The following is an 18302-nucleotide window of genomic DNA, read 5'->3' as shown; positions in this document are numbered from 1 at the left end:
TACAAGCGAAGCTATGTAAGATGATGATGATGTGTGCATAGCTGTCACGTGGGTGCCCGGAAGAGAAGATGAAAGGAGACAGAGAGGAGGAGGAGACGAGTCGATGTAAGCAGCAGGGGGAGCTTGTCGCAAACAGCTCGTGGCAGTGTATGACAGCATGTATTGCCATCTAGGGTCATCCAGCCAATATGCCTTTCAACGCCAGCTGCTGCCGCCACCAGCAAAATGCCGTCATCCCAAAGCTCACCACTGTGGCATTTTTTTGTGTCTCTGCCTCAGATTACAGCAATGCCATCTATACTATCTGCCACCGAAAACGAAATCGTGGAAAAAGCAACACCCACGTAGGGACAAGTGCCTTAAGAAGGCACTTACTGTCCCATCACAAACACCAATGGGAGGAGCACATGAGGAAAAGCAGCACAGAAAGGCAAAGCCACCCTCTGCCTCCTCTTCCTTCTCCAGGTGCAGCATCTTCAGCCCCTTTATCCTCTGCTGCCTTTGCACTTTCACAGCCACCCTCCTCCACTCTGCCTCTCACCTTGAGCAGTTTCTGCTCCTGTGCCCACAGCAGCCAGGTGTCCTTTAAGGAAATATTTGAGCGGAAGAAGCCAATGTCTGCCAGTCCCCCCCTTGCCCGTTGTCTGACGGCTGGCTTGTTGGAACTGTTAGCCCGCCAGCTGTTACCATACAACAAGCTAATGGACTCTGAGGCCTTCCGAAAATTTGTGGAGATTGTGACACCGCAGTGGAAGATACCAGGCCGCAATAATTTTTCCAAAAAGGCGATACCCAAACTGTACCATGATGTTGAAAGGCAACATTTATGTCCTGAAAGTGTCAACTAATGACAACCCTATGCAGCTGTTTGCGGTGTGTTAAATAGTGAGTTTGATCTGTCAGTGTGAAGCAGTACACTACTTACACTACCTGATTGATGTATACACAAGTTTTAAAGCACATTATGCCTCCAATTTAGCAATGCAATGTGACTTCTGCCCTTTAGGGATTGTAACCCTACTCTGCGTCAAATACGTAATTTTTCAAGGGACTTTTGGCATGTATCCCACTCTGCCATGACCCCCTCCAGGTGCTAGACCCCTTGAAACAACTTTTCCATCACTTTCGTGGCCAGAAATAGTCCCTGTATGTTTTAAAATTCGCCTGCCCATTGAAGACTATGGTGGTTCGCCTGGTTCATGCAAACTCAAACTTTTGCGGAAGTTCGCGTTCGCAAACCCAAAATCTGAAGTTTGAGCCATCTACTTACATGCTGTTCAACTATTGATAAAGGTTTTAGAAACTTTTATAAAGTGGATACTGACAAGATAAAGACGCATATCTTGTTTCAATGGGATGTTCTGCATCTATGTACAGTATATAGAAAGATTCTGGATTTGATTTTTTTTTTTTATCTTGAATGCAATGCTCTTTTGCAAAATGTTTTTTTTAATAAATCCTTGTTTTATAAAAAAAAAAAAAAAAAAAAGATTTATACGTATAGATAAACAGAATTGCCAAGGCATGCTTCACAGCAAAAAGTTGAAAATAAATGTATATATTTACAATACATGAAAATCAGTACTTTTTTTAAAAATGCAAAAAAAAAAAAAAAATCAACTAACCTTGACCTCCCAAGATACCAGTAGACTTAACAACCATTTCAAGTTTCTTGTCCCAGGTAAATGTTCTGATGTAGTCTGTTAACAGATATAAATATATTCTTTTTTAATTTCACAAAACAATAAAAATAGTACTATAGCAAAACTGAGAAGTAAATTAAATTTGCTACAATGTAATTGCTTCTAATTAGTTGTATTTTATTTCTTAGCACTTTGACAGAGTTAGGAAGAAACTGTTCACATTAAATTAAAAAAAATAAAAAATAGGTGAATAGCATTGTAAAATTGATTGTGGTGTAACTGCTGTTTGTAACGTTCAGGAGAAGTTGGAGCTGGAGCAGTATTTGCGGAGTCCAGAGTCAATAGAACTTTTGCTCCCAGTTGTCTTTCTGCAATCAGTTTTGCGCTCAGCAGACTGTGATTCAGGCTGCTACTGCCACGAATTTTAGGATGACAGTCTAGGGGCTTGATTCACAAAGCGGTGCAAACTGTTTAGCACGGGTGTGCTAAACAGTTAGCACGTGAAGTGCCGTTCGCGGACTTTTCCGCGGCAAATTGCGCGCGCAACAGTCCACGATCGCGCGAATCGAGGCACTTTGCGCGCGCAAAAGTCCGCGAACGGCACTTCACATGCTAACTGTTTAGCACACCCGTGCTAAACAGTTTGCACCGCTTTGTGAATCAAGCCCTATATATTTTTAGGATGATTGTCCAATCACCAGGATAATATGTGTGATTAAGCATGGCTATTTAAAACAAAAGCTATACATACCTCCTTGTTAACTCTTGACCACCAATATATTTAGTAATCATCTATACAATTAAAATGATTTTAGCAGATTAACAAACAGCAATAAAAAAAAGCAAAACACAAATAAGCAAAAAAATCGTGAAAGAAATGTACTAGTCACCTGACCGCACAAAATCTGGGAAAGGATACTGATATAAACTGACATGTATAGAAAAAAACATAATAATAGGAAAATAAAAATGTACGGATCTGGGGAAAGAAGTGAAAAATAAATTGTGGTAACAATTAAGAAAAAAAAGCCTTTATCTAAAACTATTAAATGGCACAAACACTGGCGTAACAATAGGGCCTGCAGCCCCTGCACCTTCGGGGGAGGGGGGGGGGCGCTCAGGGCCGTTTTGGGGGGCTGAAGGGGTCGAAGCAAGAGGGGAAAGCCATGCTGCACATCGGCGGGGAGGGGGGACGGTCCCCCCCCCACATGGGGCTCTCCCCTCTGCGCTCCCCTCCAGCATCAATAACTGTGTATCTAGGTGGCGGGCAGCGGCAGATCCACATACCTTCCTTTTGTTCCAGCGTGGATGTTCCTCTCTCTAGCCTTTGATGTGTAAACAGGAAGTAGCGTCAGACACTAGAGGGAGAAGCATCCGTGCTGGAACGTAAGGAAGGTATGTGGATCTGCCGCTGCCCGCCGCCTAGACACACACACTTATTGATGCTGGAGGGGAGCACAGAGGGGAGAGCCCAAGGTGACAGGGGGACCATCCCCCCTCCCCGCCGATGTGCAGCATGGCTTTCCCCTCATGCTGCAACCCCTTCAGCCCCCCAAAATGGCCCTGAGCGGGCCCCAGAGGGGGGGGCCCATTCAGAATTTCTGCAGGGTGGGACCTAGTTACGCTCCTGGGCACAAACATCTTGTTCTTCTTTGAAACCCTATAAATAAAAGGTCTCTCACATACTAAATACAGTATAATAATCTCTCCCTTGGTTGTAAACCAACAGACTATTCAGTTACAAACTCTTTCACATAAAAAAGGCATTGCACAAAGTACCACAATGGTCTTTGAGAGCCTTAAAAAATGTTTTTCTACAAACTAACCTTGAGGGCCCTAATCATGTGACTTTCATATGGTAAATGGCAATTTTATCATAACATACAAATCATAACGATACAAAAATAGTTAATTTACCATCAAAACATTTGCCCTTATTACAATCCCACCTACAAAAATGTTGGGAAGCTCTATAAAATAACTTAGATGCAAGGATTTGCGAATCATGTAAACCCTATATTTAACTAAAAATAGTAGGAACTGCATAGTAAATGTTCAAACTGACACACTGATAATTTAATCAATTCTTATATTGTCTTTAAGATATGAATAGAGAGACAACCCCATTATAGCTCAGATAAAGTCAAGTTTTTAAGCTCTGAGCTTACTGAGGTAATTACAGGACCATAATAATTACTGATCCTTCCATTAGAAACAGTTACAAAATGAACCACATAAGCATTAAAGAAAGCCTGTGGCAAACACATTCCAAAATGTAGAGGGAAGCCTCTGGATGATCCAGAGGCTTCTCCAGTCCTCATCCATCCCACCACTGCTTGCCAGGGCCCTCTTCTACTTCACATCTAGGCTCCCGTCCATGTAGAAGCATCGCTGCATTGCTCATGGAATAAGTATAGGCCGTGCCTGCACCGTAGCACAAAGTCACCCTTACTGAGAAAAAAGCAGTGCAGAAGCATCTTCATGTTACAGCGCAGGCCATAGTTCAGCCATGCTCGTACATGAAGATAAGCACAGCCACAAGAACATATTCAACAAGGCTTGTCACAGTGAGTCCAATACTGGAATGGCTATCTGAAGGAGGATCTACGGAGGTAAGCAGCTATTTTTATTTATTTTCAAGGTACACTTTAAAGAAGACATATAGTACAATGTATTGCATTATTTAGGATGCCCAATTTTATGATAATTATTCTGATATAATCTAAATGTCCAGGTACCGACCAAACACCATTATAAGTATATGGGACACCTGGTATAGAAAATCCAGATATAATAGAACTTCTGTTCTAGTAAACCTGTTTTTTGGCCCCTGTGACATTCTGTATTCGGTTATAGTGGAAAGTGGGCAGGCGCATGTGTCAAATTTGAGTCGGAGACCCATGAGCTGTGGTCGGGGGTGGGCTGGTAAAAAAATTATATTAAAAAAACACATTTATAAAAAAAAATTAAATAAAAACAAAAACAAACAAACATTGCAGTAGCGATCAGACGACACCAACAAAGTTCTGTTGGTGGGCAGAAAGGGGGGGGGGGGAGAGAATCACTTGTGTGCTGAGTTGTATGGCCCTGCAGCGAGCCCTTAAAGCTGCAGTGGCCTGAATTATAAAAAGTAGCCTGATCACTAGGGGGTTGTAAGCCTATGGTCCTGAAGTGATTAAGATTGCAAGAATAACGAATGATTGGCAAAAATGGAAGGCAATGGATCATAAGACAATTTAATTTGTGAAAATTTGAAAACTAGGTTCTTTGTCGTCATAAAAATGTATGAAAAATCCAAAACTTTGCCGAAGAAACTGAAAGAACTTTGATTTACATTTTGATATAGTTGTATTCGCAGTATACTTTTTATGCATGCTTAGTTCCTGACTTATTACACCTTGGATTTCAAACTCAGACAAGACGCAAAAGAAAACCTATAGGCCAGGATTCCACTAGTGCCAGGCTTAAAGGACAACTGAACTGAGAAAAATACGGAGGCTGCCATATTTATTTCCTTTTCAACAATACTAGTTGCCTGGCAGCCCTGCTGATCTATTTCACTTCAGTAGTGAATAAAACCAGTAACATGCATGCAGCTTATCTTGTCAGAAACACTTGATCTGCTGCATACTTGTTCAGGGTCTATGGCTAAAAGTATTAGAGGCAGATGGATCAGCAGGACAGCCAGACAACTGGTATTGTTTAAAAGGGAATAAATATAGCCGTCTCCTTATCTTTCTCACTCAGTTGTTCTTCAAGTCTTCAAGACAGACCCAGACATTAGTGCAGCGCGATTACTCATCCAAATCGCTGTAGCTGCGCCATGCACAGCTATGAGATTCTGATGCATTGTCCAGAATTCTAAAGCGGTCTTCAGTTTGTTTTTTTTTTTTTTTTTTTTTTTTTTTTACACACTCGAATTCTGAACCAGCCTATTGATTTCAACAGGCTGCGATTCCGGATTTGTGTGTGTGAAAGTGGGCAGAATCATCTCTAGTAGACTCTATGTCCTAGACAAATGTTTATTTTACCACTGATTTGATTTAAGCAATAGCAGATTTTCATTCCTATAAACTTACCAAGCATGATACCTTGCAATGTCAACATATAATACAATATGAATAAAAAAAATAAAAGAACAAAAACAAATTATTATGTCAACAGACCATTTACCTCAATACTGGCTGATGTGAACCGAACCATTTACTACAAAAGGAGAATCTACCGAATGCACTGCTGATCTTACTTCTAGATATTAAATATGGGGTAAGAGAGTTTGATTGAAGTTCTGCCAGGTGAAAGGAGGTGTTAAAAAGATTACAGCAATTGTCTCTCTTTAGTCGAATCTGATTGGAGAGAGAGCTGTTGCCGCCCTACACTGCAGGCTGATTCCCAATCAATTTCTTTCAAGAATCAGTCAAATTCGCCGCCTCACCACTGTTCCTGCAGTGTATAAATGTGCATGTATGTGTGCATTTATACATTATCTGTCCTGTGTCCTGATGCCTCTCCGTCTTCTGAATCCACCGCTCTTCCGTTAGCTGTATACACACCATGTCACACTGTGGCAGCGGCATGTTTAGGGCTAATGGAAGAGTGGTGGAATCAGAAGATGGACAGGCACCGCAAAACAGGACAGGTGCAGTTTAAATGCAGGCATACATACACATTTATACACTGCGGAAACAGCACCGGGGGTTTTGTCGCTTGTCCTGATATCGCTCACCAATACTCACACGCACCCGATCGACCACAAGGGCCCGACATCTTACAGCATGTCCAATCAACATGCTTGGTCCAAAATTGGTCACATCATCAATCCGGCATGCACTTGGCGGCACCAACTTTCATCCAATTCGATAATTCTCAAATTGGATGGTCGATCGGCCACCAAGTCATTAGATGTATGGGTACATTAAGAGTTATCCATAACATTGCCCATGCTGGCAAGGTAACTCAATGCAGATGAGGAGAGGTGCGTTTTTTTCACATCGAACACCTACTTGTTGTATGACTGAGTCTAGTTACAAGCTGCCTCCTCAGCCAAGCCGTCTTCTGGACGAATGCTGTACTGCATACGAGGAGGAAGGAAAGTTTCTAACGTGAATACGTGACTAGGCTGAGTAGCAAGTCAGAAGGATTACAAAATTTCAAAGTGCGGTAAGCCTTTTAACATTTTTTTCCCTCACAGCAGAAGTCTCATAGCGTACATGCGTTGCTACTTGGCTACACCTGTGCAGCGTGTGTAGTTTAATTAAAAGGTAAAGAGGGACACTGACAAGCAAGTAATTTCCCATGGCAAGAGAAACAAAAAAGAACAATGCTGCTCATTTGTTAGTTGTTTTTTAGTGATCTTTCATGCGTAATATGTTGGCGCTTTATAAATACAATAAATAAATAAATAAATGATTAATTCAACAAAGTTGTAAGCAGCTATGCATGGGCTATAATGGTAGTTTATATCTTGTGTCTTCACATAACTCGCATGTGGAAAGTCTAGGGACATGAGTTTTATCAATGATATTTAGGTATATTGACCACTTGGAGAAAATTACTGAGTGATCCCATTACTGTATACAGTATACTCGCGTATGAGCTAAATTTTAAAGCACAAAAAATGTGCTGAAAAGTCCCCCCCTCGGCTTATACGCAAGTCAGCAGGCTAGGTGTAACTTGCCGTTAGCTGGCAAACTCCAGTGAGAGACGATATTGTGCAAGTGTCAGCTCTTACCAATCTCCACGGGCAGCCTTGGGATCCCGAGTATTGCAAGCGTCTGGGTGGCTTGGTATGCTGTTATTATCAGTGCACAGATCCCCAACTCCTTCTCACAGCCTTTGACTATTCACTGCCTGTACCTCTCTCCATTTTGCTGGTTGTGTAGTTTTGGATGAATTAATTTTAATGGAGCAATAAATTGAAGTTTTAGGTGGATGTGCACCACTGCTTTTTCTCTTCGTTGAATTGACATTCTGTGGACTGGTGAGTTGCACTCTTGAGCTGGCGTCTGTTCCTGTGCATGGACTTTCTCCTCTGTTGACCTTCTCACAGCCTTTAGTGTGTTTACAAGCAAGAATCAGCAGTGTATCAGAGCGGCTGAAAGTGCCGGCTGCTTACCTGGTAGCAGTGTTCCCGCGAGCCCTCTAGGACAGCCCCTCCTTAGATTGTGGCAGTCCCCCCTCCCAAATCGGAAACACATAAAGAGAATTAAAATTAATTCAGTATAAATCCCACCTCCTCACAACCTTCCCACATTTAAAGGAATACTATCACTGCCCAAGTGTTCTAAAATTACAATGTACAAATAAAGTCTAAGTAGCTGTGTAAACATTTTCCTACTTTTCATGTTAAATATCAGAAGCAAAAGCTTTAATTTATTGAGAGTAGGATTTAGCTATATTGGGACAAATCAATTGCAGAAGGGGTGTCTGCTTCAATGCACAGCCAGTGTTGCATATCAAACTACAGAGTATTTTTCTCAAAAGGCAAAAACAGTATGAAAAGCTGTGAGCTTTCTCTCTCTCACACAGAGTTACACACAGGGTTAACTGATCAAGTGTGAGGGGAATTTTCCCTCTCCTCATGGCTCATTCTGCCGTCAGTTTTGGCGTCAGTAAAGTTTGAAAGTATTTTGATAACAGTAAACAAAACGCCAGGTGCAAATAATTTTTAAATATGCTGATAAGCATACTACTTCCATTACCACAGGCCCTTAAAACAGAAAGGGCCAGGGAAATGGGCCCTAGGGCAAAAAAGAAAAAGCGTTCAGTCCCATCCACACAGAGGAGAAGCGACCACACACAGAATCGGTAAGCAGCGATGCACCCAGGTAGACAAACCCAAATTAAGTAGGCAGAAAATGGGCATAGCTCCTCTGCTCATTAAGGCCTGGTGCCGTACACAGGCCTGTAAATTGTAAATTCACAGGATTCACATCTCAGGAAGAGTCTATCGACGTTGCCCCCTCTGATCGTGGGATGTATACGATCAAGGGCCATAAATTTCACCTTTCTAGTACTGCCATCATCAGGGGTACTTCTAGGCATAGGCAGTACAGGACATTGACTGGAGTGCCATTGGTCTTGGGGGGGGGGCGCCATGTTGCTAGATTAAGTACCGCCCACAAATTAAGCCCCGCCCCATGGGTTTTCTATTGCTTCTGCTGCATCTACTTAGCGTAAGTTGCAGGCAGCTGCCACCTCTGTGCCTTGTGCATCCTTATTTCCCCTTTGTGCCTCCTTCTGTCCCCTTTGTGCCTCCTTCTGTCCCCGTGTGCCTCCTTTAGTCCACCTGTGACTCCTCCTGTCCTCCTTTGTGACTCCTTGTGTCCCCCTTTGTGCCTCCTTCTTACCTGCTTACAGAGGCGCCTGGTCCACCAGGCCGGCCAGGCAGTCGCAAGTGCTGTGGGGAGGGTGGACTGCGGCCACCCCCTGCCCAGCCAGATGGTGTGTCCCCAGGTGGTGAACTGGCTTCCGGCGCCTAACAGACAGCCCATAAGCTCACTTCTGCAGCCTGCGGAGTCTGTGGGTTCCAGCAGGCAGAGCAGGGCTACAGGAAAATGGCGTATGAAGCCCTGCACTGGAGACTATTTGTATCTCCAGTGCAGGGCTTCAGGCGCAATTTACCTGTAGCCCTGCTCTCTGTCAGGGTGGGACTTTTGCTGCACGAAGAGCTGCTGCACGAAGATCATCGGGAGAGCGGCTGCCTGCCGGAGGGAGGCCGGGAGAGGAATCTTCTGCAGGTGAGTAAACTTTTTTTTCTTATATGTGCAGGCAGGTATCAGGGGCTATTAGGGGGAACTAATGGGAAGGGGGGGAAGAGGAGTCCTGCCTATGTGTATTTTCTGGTGAAACGCTGCCTGCATTGCATATTTTCTGTTGAAACGCTGCCACAATAAGTGTAATTTCTGGTGAGAGGCTGCTGTATTACGATTATTTTCTAGTGAACCACTGCCACATTACAATTATTTTCATGGGGTTTTCTCGCCTGGACTGGAAAAATGGCTAGAGGCGCCCCTGGCCATCATGTTCCAGTGTAAAATGTCTCGCCACAGGAGAGTTCACATCCCCACCGTCAATATGTTTAATATGTTCAGACATTCATTCCCGTAAGGGGCGTTTGGTTTTACCAACATAAAAGGCACCAGAGTGGCACAACAAAATATAAAGCACTAATTTGGTCTTGCAGTTGAAAAAATGGGATAATGTAACTCTCCTACCACTTGGCAAAGGGACCATTCTACCAACCTGGACATATTGGCAGTAATCACAGCCCCCACAGGTGTAGACACCCGTGGTTAGGCAGTATTTTTTGGGGTAACACCAGTAAAATGGCTACGTCCAAAAGTATCCCGCAGGGATCTAGCTCTCTGAAATGTAAGACTGGGATGTGCTGGGTTCAGGGGGCCTACCACTGGGTCGTTCTGTAATAGGTACCAATGTTTGTTCAAGATACATTTGAGTGCAGGATGCTGCGCACAATATCTAGTAAAAAAACGTAGAGGTGCAGTCCTGCACTCCCAACTCACTCAAGAAGCTGGCCACGACCTGAACCCCGAGACCATGGGGCATGCAAAAATAAAGGGACTCGACACCGAGGGACATGAGAATTGAATCTGGTGGAACTGTAATCTCATCCAACACCCGCAGTAAATGTGTAGTATCCTTGATGTATGAGGGTAACCGTTGAACATGGGACTGCAAATGCTTGTCCACATAAATGCTTATTTTCTCAGTCAGAGAGCCTCTTCCCGACACAATCGGGCATCCTGGAGGCTTATGAAGACACTTATGCACCTTTGGGAGTGTATAGAATGTTGGAAGTATAGGTGTGATGAAACGCGGAAAAGCCGCTGCCTCTCAGGGTGAGGCAGCTGTTTCCGCGTCCAACATGGCGTCACAACGCGGAAAGAACGCCGCATGCCGCATAGGCAGAGCGGCGGAATCCGCGTTGGTAACTGCGGAATCTGCATTGGTAACGGCGGAATCCGCACTCGATACATTGCAAAACAGTACTGGTGTGGCTGGGACTGCTAGTCCACCTGGATTCAGAGTGACACGCGCGCGCGCACAGAGGCAGAGCTTAAATAACAGCCAGAAGGGAGTCAGCTGACCACCCGGGTCAGCTGACATGTTTTACCAATTTCATTGGTCCAGAAATTAGGGAGGTCCTGGAAAGGTCCTTGTGTATATATACTGCTGGCTGTTCACTTGTTCCTTGTCTGGCGTTGCGATCACATACGTGGGAGCACCCAGATCCGTAGTCAGATCCGCAAGTGTGCCGGGACCAGCTGGAGCTGTAATCCTACACTTAGCTAGATTCTGTTGATAGCTAAAGTACTAGTTTGATTGTGATTATCTGTTATGACCCTTTGCCTGCCTGACTATCCTCCTGAACTCTGATCTTGCACCTCGATATTTCTGATACTCTGTTGCCGAACCCCGGCTCGTTCCTAGACTCTGCTTCTGCCTCCTGATTTTGTACCTCGATATTTCTGATACCCCGTTGCCAAACCCTGCCTGTACTTAGACTCCGCCTTTGCCTCCTGATCTTGTACTTTATCTGTCCGTGTGTGTACGACCTGGCTTGTCCGACCTCGAGAACCGACCTTACTGTTAGAGGCGGTTCCTCGTTCTGTTAGTGACCCTTCCTCCAGAGGGTTACTTTCAGACAATCCTTCCTGCTGTCAGCCCGACTCCTCCCGTCTTGGAGAGTTCGGGTCTGCGGAAGGAATCCGTGCAGTACTTCTGACTGCACTGAGGCCTTGCCCTCAAAGTGTTACTGTTACACCAAAACACTACACTCTACTCAGGTGAACAGAGGTTAGCTGGTATATATCGGATTATCGGTGATACTGCAGATCACTTATAATCTGGTATACATCTGTATTCCCAGTGATACTGCAGATCACCGGTAATCAGATCCTCTCTGTGCTTCACCGATCGTTACAATAGGCTTACTAACTTTAAGAAAAGCTACCACCTCAACATCAATTATATCTACCATTCGGGCACTGTCAATAATGGAGAAGAGTGTCGATTGACAGCGATCAACCCTCGATGCCGAGACCCTCACATAGAATCCCTGCTGGTTCAGGAGGTCCATGCACATGGCCCTGTAATCAAGAGCAGTCATTATCACCACATTCCCCCCCTTGTCGAAGGGTTTAATAATTCAATCAATGCGTGAATTTAGAAAATCAAATGCCTCACAATCAGCACCCTCCAAATTCGATCTTCCATCATTAATCACATTAAGCTTAGCGATATCACCCTCAACTGCCTGGATGAAGCAGCATCTGCCCAAATTAGTGGATAAAGGGGGAAAACGTGTGGAACGACTTCTGAATTGTCGGTTAATAGTAGTGTAGCGTGAGGGTGGGGGATCCCATTGATTAGCAGCCACAGCCAACCCCAAGCCCTCCCCAGTAATGTATACTTTACATGGGGCATCGGGGGGACAGCGCCAATTGAGCAAGTCGGCCCAACATCTTGCAGCATGCGAGATCGAGATTGTGACCAATTTTCGTCACGAAATTGGTCGCATAGTCAGTCAGGCATGCACTTAGCGGCACCCAAGTCGACTGATGTATGGCTACCCTTAGGGTCCTTGATCGACAGAGCTTGAATATCTCCAACTCTGGGGGCCGAAGTAATGGCTATCAGGAAGGCTACCTTAAGTGTAAGGTACTTCAGAGAAACTGTATCTAACGGTTCAAATTCATCCGACGTGAGAAAGTCTAATACAAAAGACAAGTCCCAGGGCGGAACCAACTTTTGGACTACCGGGTGAGACCGTTCAAGTGACTTAAAGACATTTTTTACATGTACATTAGCTGACAAACGTTTCCATAGGAAAACTTGATAGTAGCTCTTAAAGTGCTAACTGTTAATCCCAACTACACTACAAAGTTGAAGGAACTACAAATGAACAAATATTATTTGAACGGGAAACGCTCTTTCGTTTCCAGGCAGAAAAAGTATACCAAACCTTGTTATACTTCCTTCTAGTGTTAGGTTTCCTACAGGCTAATAAGGTCTTGATTACAGAGTCAAAAAAACCTTGACTCTTTAACATCTGCTACTCAGGATCCAGGCAGTCAACATAAGAAACTGAGTATTTGGATGCTCCTCATGGCCCTGAACCAGCAGATCCGACCTGATCTGCAGGTGCCATGGCCCCCTGACCGCTAGAGATTGAAGAAGTGGGAACTATGCCATCCTCGGCCACCATGGAGGTATGAGGATCACTTCCACCCCTACTGTCTGAATCTTTTTCAGAACTCTTGGAATTAATTTGAAAGGAGGGAACGCATAAAGACCTCTCAGCCATGGAATTGATAGAGGATTTAACTGGCTCGTTGAACAGGAAGAATCTAGGGAACAGAAATCTTCCTCTTTTGCATTTTCTGGAGTGGCAAAAAGATCGATAATGGGTACCCCCCACCATCTGGACATGATCTCCCGGAAAACTTCCCAGTTGAGCTCCCATTCTGACTCTGTAATTAGATTTCTGTTCAGGGAATCTGCTCGCCTGTTGTGTATGGACAGATTCTGCTCCGACCAAGTCATGATTTGCAATGTCAGTTAAAGAGGAATTGAACTAAAAAAAGTCACTAAATTGAGACTCTTTATCCCTTAGTAATTAATTATTAGATAAAAAAAACACATGTCACATGCAATATAAAAATATATATATTTGCGCAATTCAACTTTGAGTAAAAGGTTTTTTGGAGACTGGCAGGCTCCATCTTGCAGCTCTCACTCCATGGGAGGTGCAGTCAGATTCCCTGGGCGGTGTTACAGTTGTCCCATTCACGCCCACTGAATGAGATTTACAGCCCTGTGTCATGATGTCATCAGCAGTCGCCCAGGCTGTCACAGGACACTGACACTGTAAGGCTGCTGCACTGTATTGGCACACGACTTCACATGTAAAGTAAGCTGTTTCAGCTGATTTTCTCAAGCTTCCAGCTGCCCTGGTCTACCCTAGTTAGGAACACCCTCTCATGTCAACCACATCTTGCCCCCCCCCCCCCTGTAGTTAGCATGGTAGGCAGGGGCAACCCCCTCTTATGTGATCCAGCTGCCATGGTGTCCCCTGTAGTTGGTGCTGCAGAGGGAATTCCCTTTTATGTCAACCAACCCCCGCCTCCTTCTCCTGTAGGTAGGCAGGGGGAATCCCCACTTACGTGATCCAACCATCCTGGTCTCCTCTATAGGTAGCTGCTGCAGAGGGAATCTCCTAAATTGACACTCTGAAGCTCTGACCTGTGAAGCTGCAGCGTGATGTATGATAGTCATACATCACTGTTGTGTCCTCTATAGCCGCTGCACTCTGCTCCAGGAAGTAGAGACATCCTGATACAACCACTGGGTCTTCAAACTGATGTCACCAAAGCTGCAGCACATCACTGTGCATCTGATAAAGGAGTGCACTCTGTGTACAATGCTCTACTTCCTGGAGGTCACAACAGACTGTCATACATCACTGTGCTGCAGCTATACAGGTCAGAGCATTTAGAGTTTTAATTTGGGGGATTCCCTCTGCACTGCTATCTATAGGGGAGACCAGGGCAGCTGGATGATGTCAAAGGGGATTCCCCCTGCCTGCCACAATGTACCTACGGGGGAGTGCTGAGTCTGACAGCACATCTCTTAGCTGTGTTCGCTGGTACAGGAGGCCCCTCTCCCCTTCCTTCGTCTGCTGGGCTCTGTGCAGTGCAGGGGGGAGGAGGGGGGATCCTCCTCTGTGCACTCAGGCGTGAGTCTGCTGGGCTCTTTGTTGAGCACTGTCCCTCTACTGTGCTTCCCAGCCTCTCCTCCCCCTCCACCATCTACTCTGCTAGGCTCTCTCCTGCCTCCTTCCCTCCGATGTCTGCCGTCCCTCCTCCAACAGCTCTCTCTCCCTCCTCTAATCTCCTCTCTCGTCCCTCCGCTGTCTGCTTTACTGAGTCCGCTCTGCCTGTCATTTCCCCTTCTTCTGCCTTCCGAGGAGACGCCAGCTGAGGACGTCACTAAATAGTAAACAAAACATGCCTGCAAGAACTCTCGCGAGCACATTACAGACGTACACGATTTCCCAGCATTCTCTGCAAGCCTGCCGGGGAGTTATCAAGTGATTGCCGCGGCATCCAACGGCACAGGTGGGAGGGGATAAATTCAATTATTTAGATTATGAGTTTTATTCACATATTTTTATTATATATTGGACAGTTTTTGACTATGATTTTTAAAAAGGATTCCAATGTTGTTTTTTGAAATTTACAGTTCAGGTCCACTTTAACGGAGTTCCTGAACTCTGGTTCCCCCTTGTTTCCTGACATAGCAAACCGAGACGAAATTGTTAGAAAACACAAGGACCTCTGATTTGGCAATGATAGGAAGAAGAGGCTGCAATCCCAGATAAATTGCCATGAGTTCTCTGAAATTTGAAGACTTTAGGGACATCTCCGGACCCCACCTGCCCTGAGCTTGGTGACCTAAATATCGGACTCCCCACCCCATGCACTGGCATCTGTGTAAAGTTTCAAAGGAATCTCTTAAGACCAACTGTATGCCTGACTCAGCCTAAAAGGATGGCATCACCAATCTAGGGATTGAGATATTTAACCAAAAAACACTTGAGGAGGTATTAATGCGGGGCATATACTCCAAGCAATGAGGACACATATATTAAGAAAATATCAAAAATACTTTATTATTTATCAAAAAAGGAAAAATACATAAAAGGGTAACACACATAAAAACAAAAACCTCCTGAGAGCTGTCGACACCCCGCTCACTCATGCCACACACACAGACCACCATAACATACTGAACCCTATAGACGCTGCTGGTACCACTCGACTATGGAACCTCATGTATGAGCCAATAAGATATGTTCCAAACTGGATATACATTCTTGAGTAAAGAGTCCACTCCACTGCAGTGACAATCAAATATAGAGTAGCCTCCAGCACCTCTGCAATCTGTGACCCACAAGAAGATGAAAGGTAAGCACTCCAAGCATCAGCAGTAGCAGTACTTTAAGGCAGACAGTTCATAAGGGCACAAGTGGAAAGCGACAGTATGCTGCATGACAGGGAAACCGCAAAGCAAAGTTCAGCAATGCATAAGCAAAAGCGAAAGGCACCACAAGCCAGCAACGTGCAGTGCAGAGCTTGGACACAGTAAGTCCTCCAAGAGGGCTAGGCATACAATACCAAATGAGCGGTGTCCTGTCAGTTCCAATCCATGGATGTAGCAGGAGATACATAAGAATCCTCCATCCTGTCAGCAGCAATGGCCGTCTGAGAATGAATCCCAAGGTGTCTGTGTGCCCTGGATAAGGATCACATCCGTGCGGGAGAGAGCAAAGTCCAGACTGCAAGGCAGGAGCAGGGTCCAGAAGCAAAGTGTGCTTGAAAGAGACAAAATCCAGCCTGCGGGTAGGGTGGTGGAAAGGTGCGAGGTGGCACAGCAGCCGGTGCGGACAGCCTCAGGACGCTAAACCACGCTGTCCTGACATGTTTCGCCGGATTTCCGGCTTTCTCAAAGGGGGCGTGGCGGAAAGTATGGCACACCAGCCAGCGTCAAGCTAAAGTACTGGAGCCCGCCAATCAGCGCTCACAATCTCTACAAAAGGTGAGGATTAACTACTCCTTCAAATGTCTAAACAACTCCACAAATCTGCATGTGGAGTACTGCAATAGTTCATATGTGGGGACACTGCACCTGACACACACCGGCAAGTCACAGGCAGAGAAAGAAAAGCACCCCCGAAAAAAACAACGGGGGGCCCGATTAGAGAGGTAAGAAGGAAGCATAACTATTGTTTTCATTGAGTCCAGGTGGATCCGTGGCCCGAAGGTCAAAGATCCACCTAGACTCTCTCTGGAGCAGCAGGCGATCACTATTACCACCACGGATCGTACGATGGATGCGATCTAAACCAATAAAACGAACCCCCGACGGATTACCACCGTGTACAGATTTAAAATGACGGGCCACAGGGGTGGGAACAACCGACGTGTTTTTGCTCACAATACTGGTGATGTGCTCAGACATGCGAGATCTTAAATCGCGTTTTTTCTTGCCGACATAAAACGCCCCACAGGGGCATGTCAACAAGTACACCACCAGGATCGTTCCGCAATTAACATAATGCGATAGATTCCACGGTCTATCATTAGGGAGTATTACTGTTTTCCCGACTTGGATGTAGCGGCACATCGTACAGCCGCCACATGTGTACGTCCCCAAAAATTTTCAATGCTGGCATATGTTCCCACTTCCCTGAAAGTGACTCCCAACCAATTTATCCCTCAATGATGGTGCCCTACGAAAAACTATCTGCGGTTTCTCAGGCACAATTTTAACAAGTTTAGGATCATTAGTAAGGATATGCCAGTGGCGGTCCATTATGCGTTGAATTGATGCGGACTGTGCACAGTATTGTGTGCAAAATCTTAGCACCTCCGATTCGCGTGTCGCACCCACGGACGATCCGAGTAAAGTGTCCCTGCTGCTCATATAAGCCCGTTTGTAGGCTCGTTTAAGGTGTTTGTCACGATAACCCCGTGCACGAAAACGTGCGCGAAGGTCATCAGCTTCTCTCTTAAAATCCACAGTCTGTGAACAATTCCGCCTTAGGCGGAGATACTGGCCCATAGGAATCCCCCTGATCGTGTGATCAGGGTGGAAGCTATCAGCTCGCAACAAAGAGTTGGTTGAAGTGTCTTTACGAAAAAGTTGGGTGAAAAGGCAACCCCGCTCATCAATGCCCACCCTAATATCCAAAAATGGGATGCTGCATGCATCCCATTGTAACGTAAATCTGAGGTTGCGTTCGTTAGCGTTCAAACGAACCACAAACTTCTGCAGAAGGTCTACACCCCCCGTCCACAATATGAAGATGTCGTCAATGTACCTGTGCCACGTTAAAACGCGGCACAGGTACATCGAAAGCCCATCATCCGAAAAAACATCGCGTTCCCACGCCCCCAGGTACAGATTGGCGTACGACGGGGCACAGGTGGTGCCCATCGCCGCCCCCTGCACCTGGAGGTAGTGGGACTCCTCAAAAACAAAAATGTTGTTATGCAGGAGAAAGCGTAAAAGGGACGAGAGGAAGAGATTGTGAGGCACATGTTGTAACCCTAATTCACTCAAGAAAAGGTCAATGGCGTCAATACCAAGGTTGTGCGGGATGCTCGAGTATAGGGCCTCCACATCGAGGGCCACAAGCAGCGTGCCCTCCGGCACCTGCATCCCATCCAAGATTTGGAGGAGGTGCAAGGTATCACGAGTGTATGAAGGAAGGGACTTAACATGAGGCTGCAGATGTCGATCAATATAAACACTTACTTTCTCCGTTAATGAACCCCTACCCGAGACGATAGGACGCCCCGGTGGTTTCAAGAGATTTTTATGCACTTTAGGAAGTGCATAAAAAGTTGGGGTGATCGGATCTGCAACCTTAAGAAAAGTGCCCACGTCAGCATCAATGACATCACGTCCCACAGCCTCATCAATAATAGAAAAAAGTTCCTTTTGACAGCGAGTGGCCCTCGAGGGGGAGACCCCCACATAGCAATCACGCACGCTAAGAATGTCTAAACACATCTCCCTATATGCTACGGAGATCATGACCACCACATTACCGCCTTTATCGGCAGGTTT

General features: G+C 45.4%; 1 protein-coding gene across 2 annotated transcripts in view; it reads right to left on the bottom strand.

Annotated features, from left to right (window-relative positions):
- The window catches only part of PIKFYVE (phosphoinositide kinase, FYVE-type zinc finger containing), a 921889-nt gene that overhangs the window by 39833 nt on the left and 863754 nt on the right, over nucleotides 1-18302 (bottom strand). For both annotated transcript variants that reach the window (XM_068244945.1, XM_068244946.1), the window contains one exon: nucleotides 1626-1700. In XM_068244945.1, coding sequence (XP_068101046.1) covers nucleotides 1626-1700 — 75 coding nt within the window. The remainder of the gene's footprint in view (nucleotides 1-1625; nucleotides 1701-18302) is intronic.

The sequence above is a fragment of the Hyperolius riggenbachi genome, chromosome 7 (genome assembly GCF_040937935.1).
Source record: "Hyperolius riggenbachi isolate aHypRig1 chromosome 7, aHypRig1.pri, whole genome shotgun sequence".
Classification (NCBI taxonomy): domain Eukaryota; kingdom Metazoa; phylum Chordata; class Amphibia; order Anura; family Hyperoliidae; genus Hyperolius; species Hyperolius riggenbachi.
The sequence above is the reverse complement of the archived record's forward strand: the minus strand, read 5'-3'. Positions and strand labels throughout refer to the sequence as shown.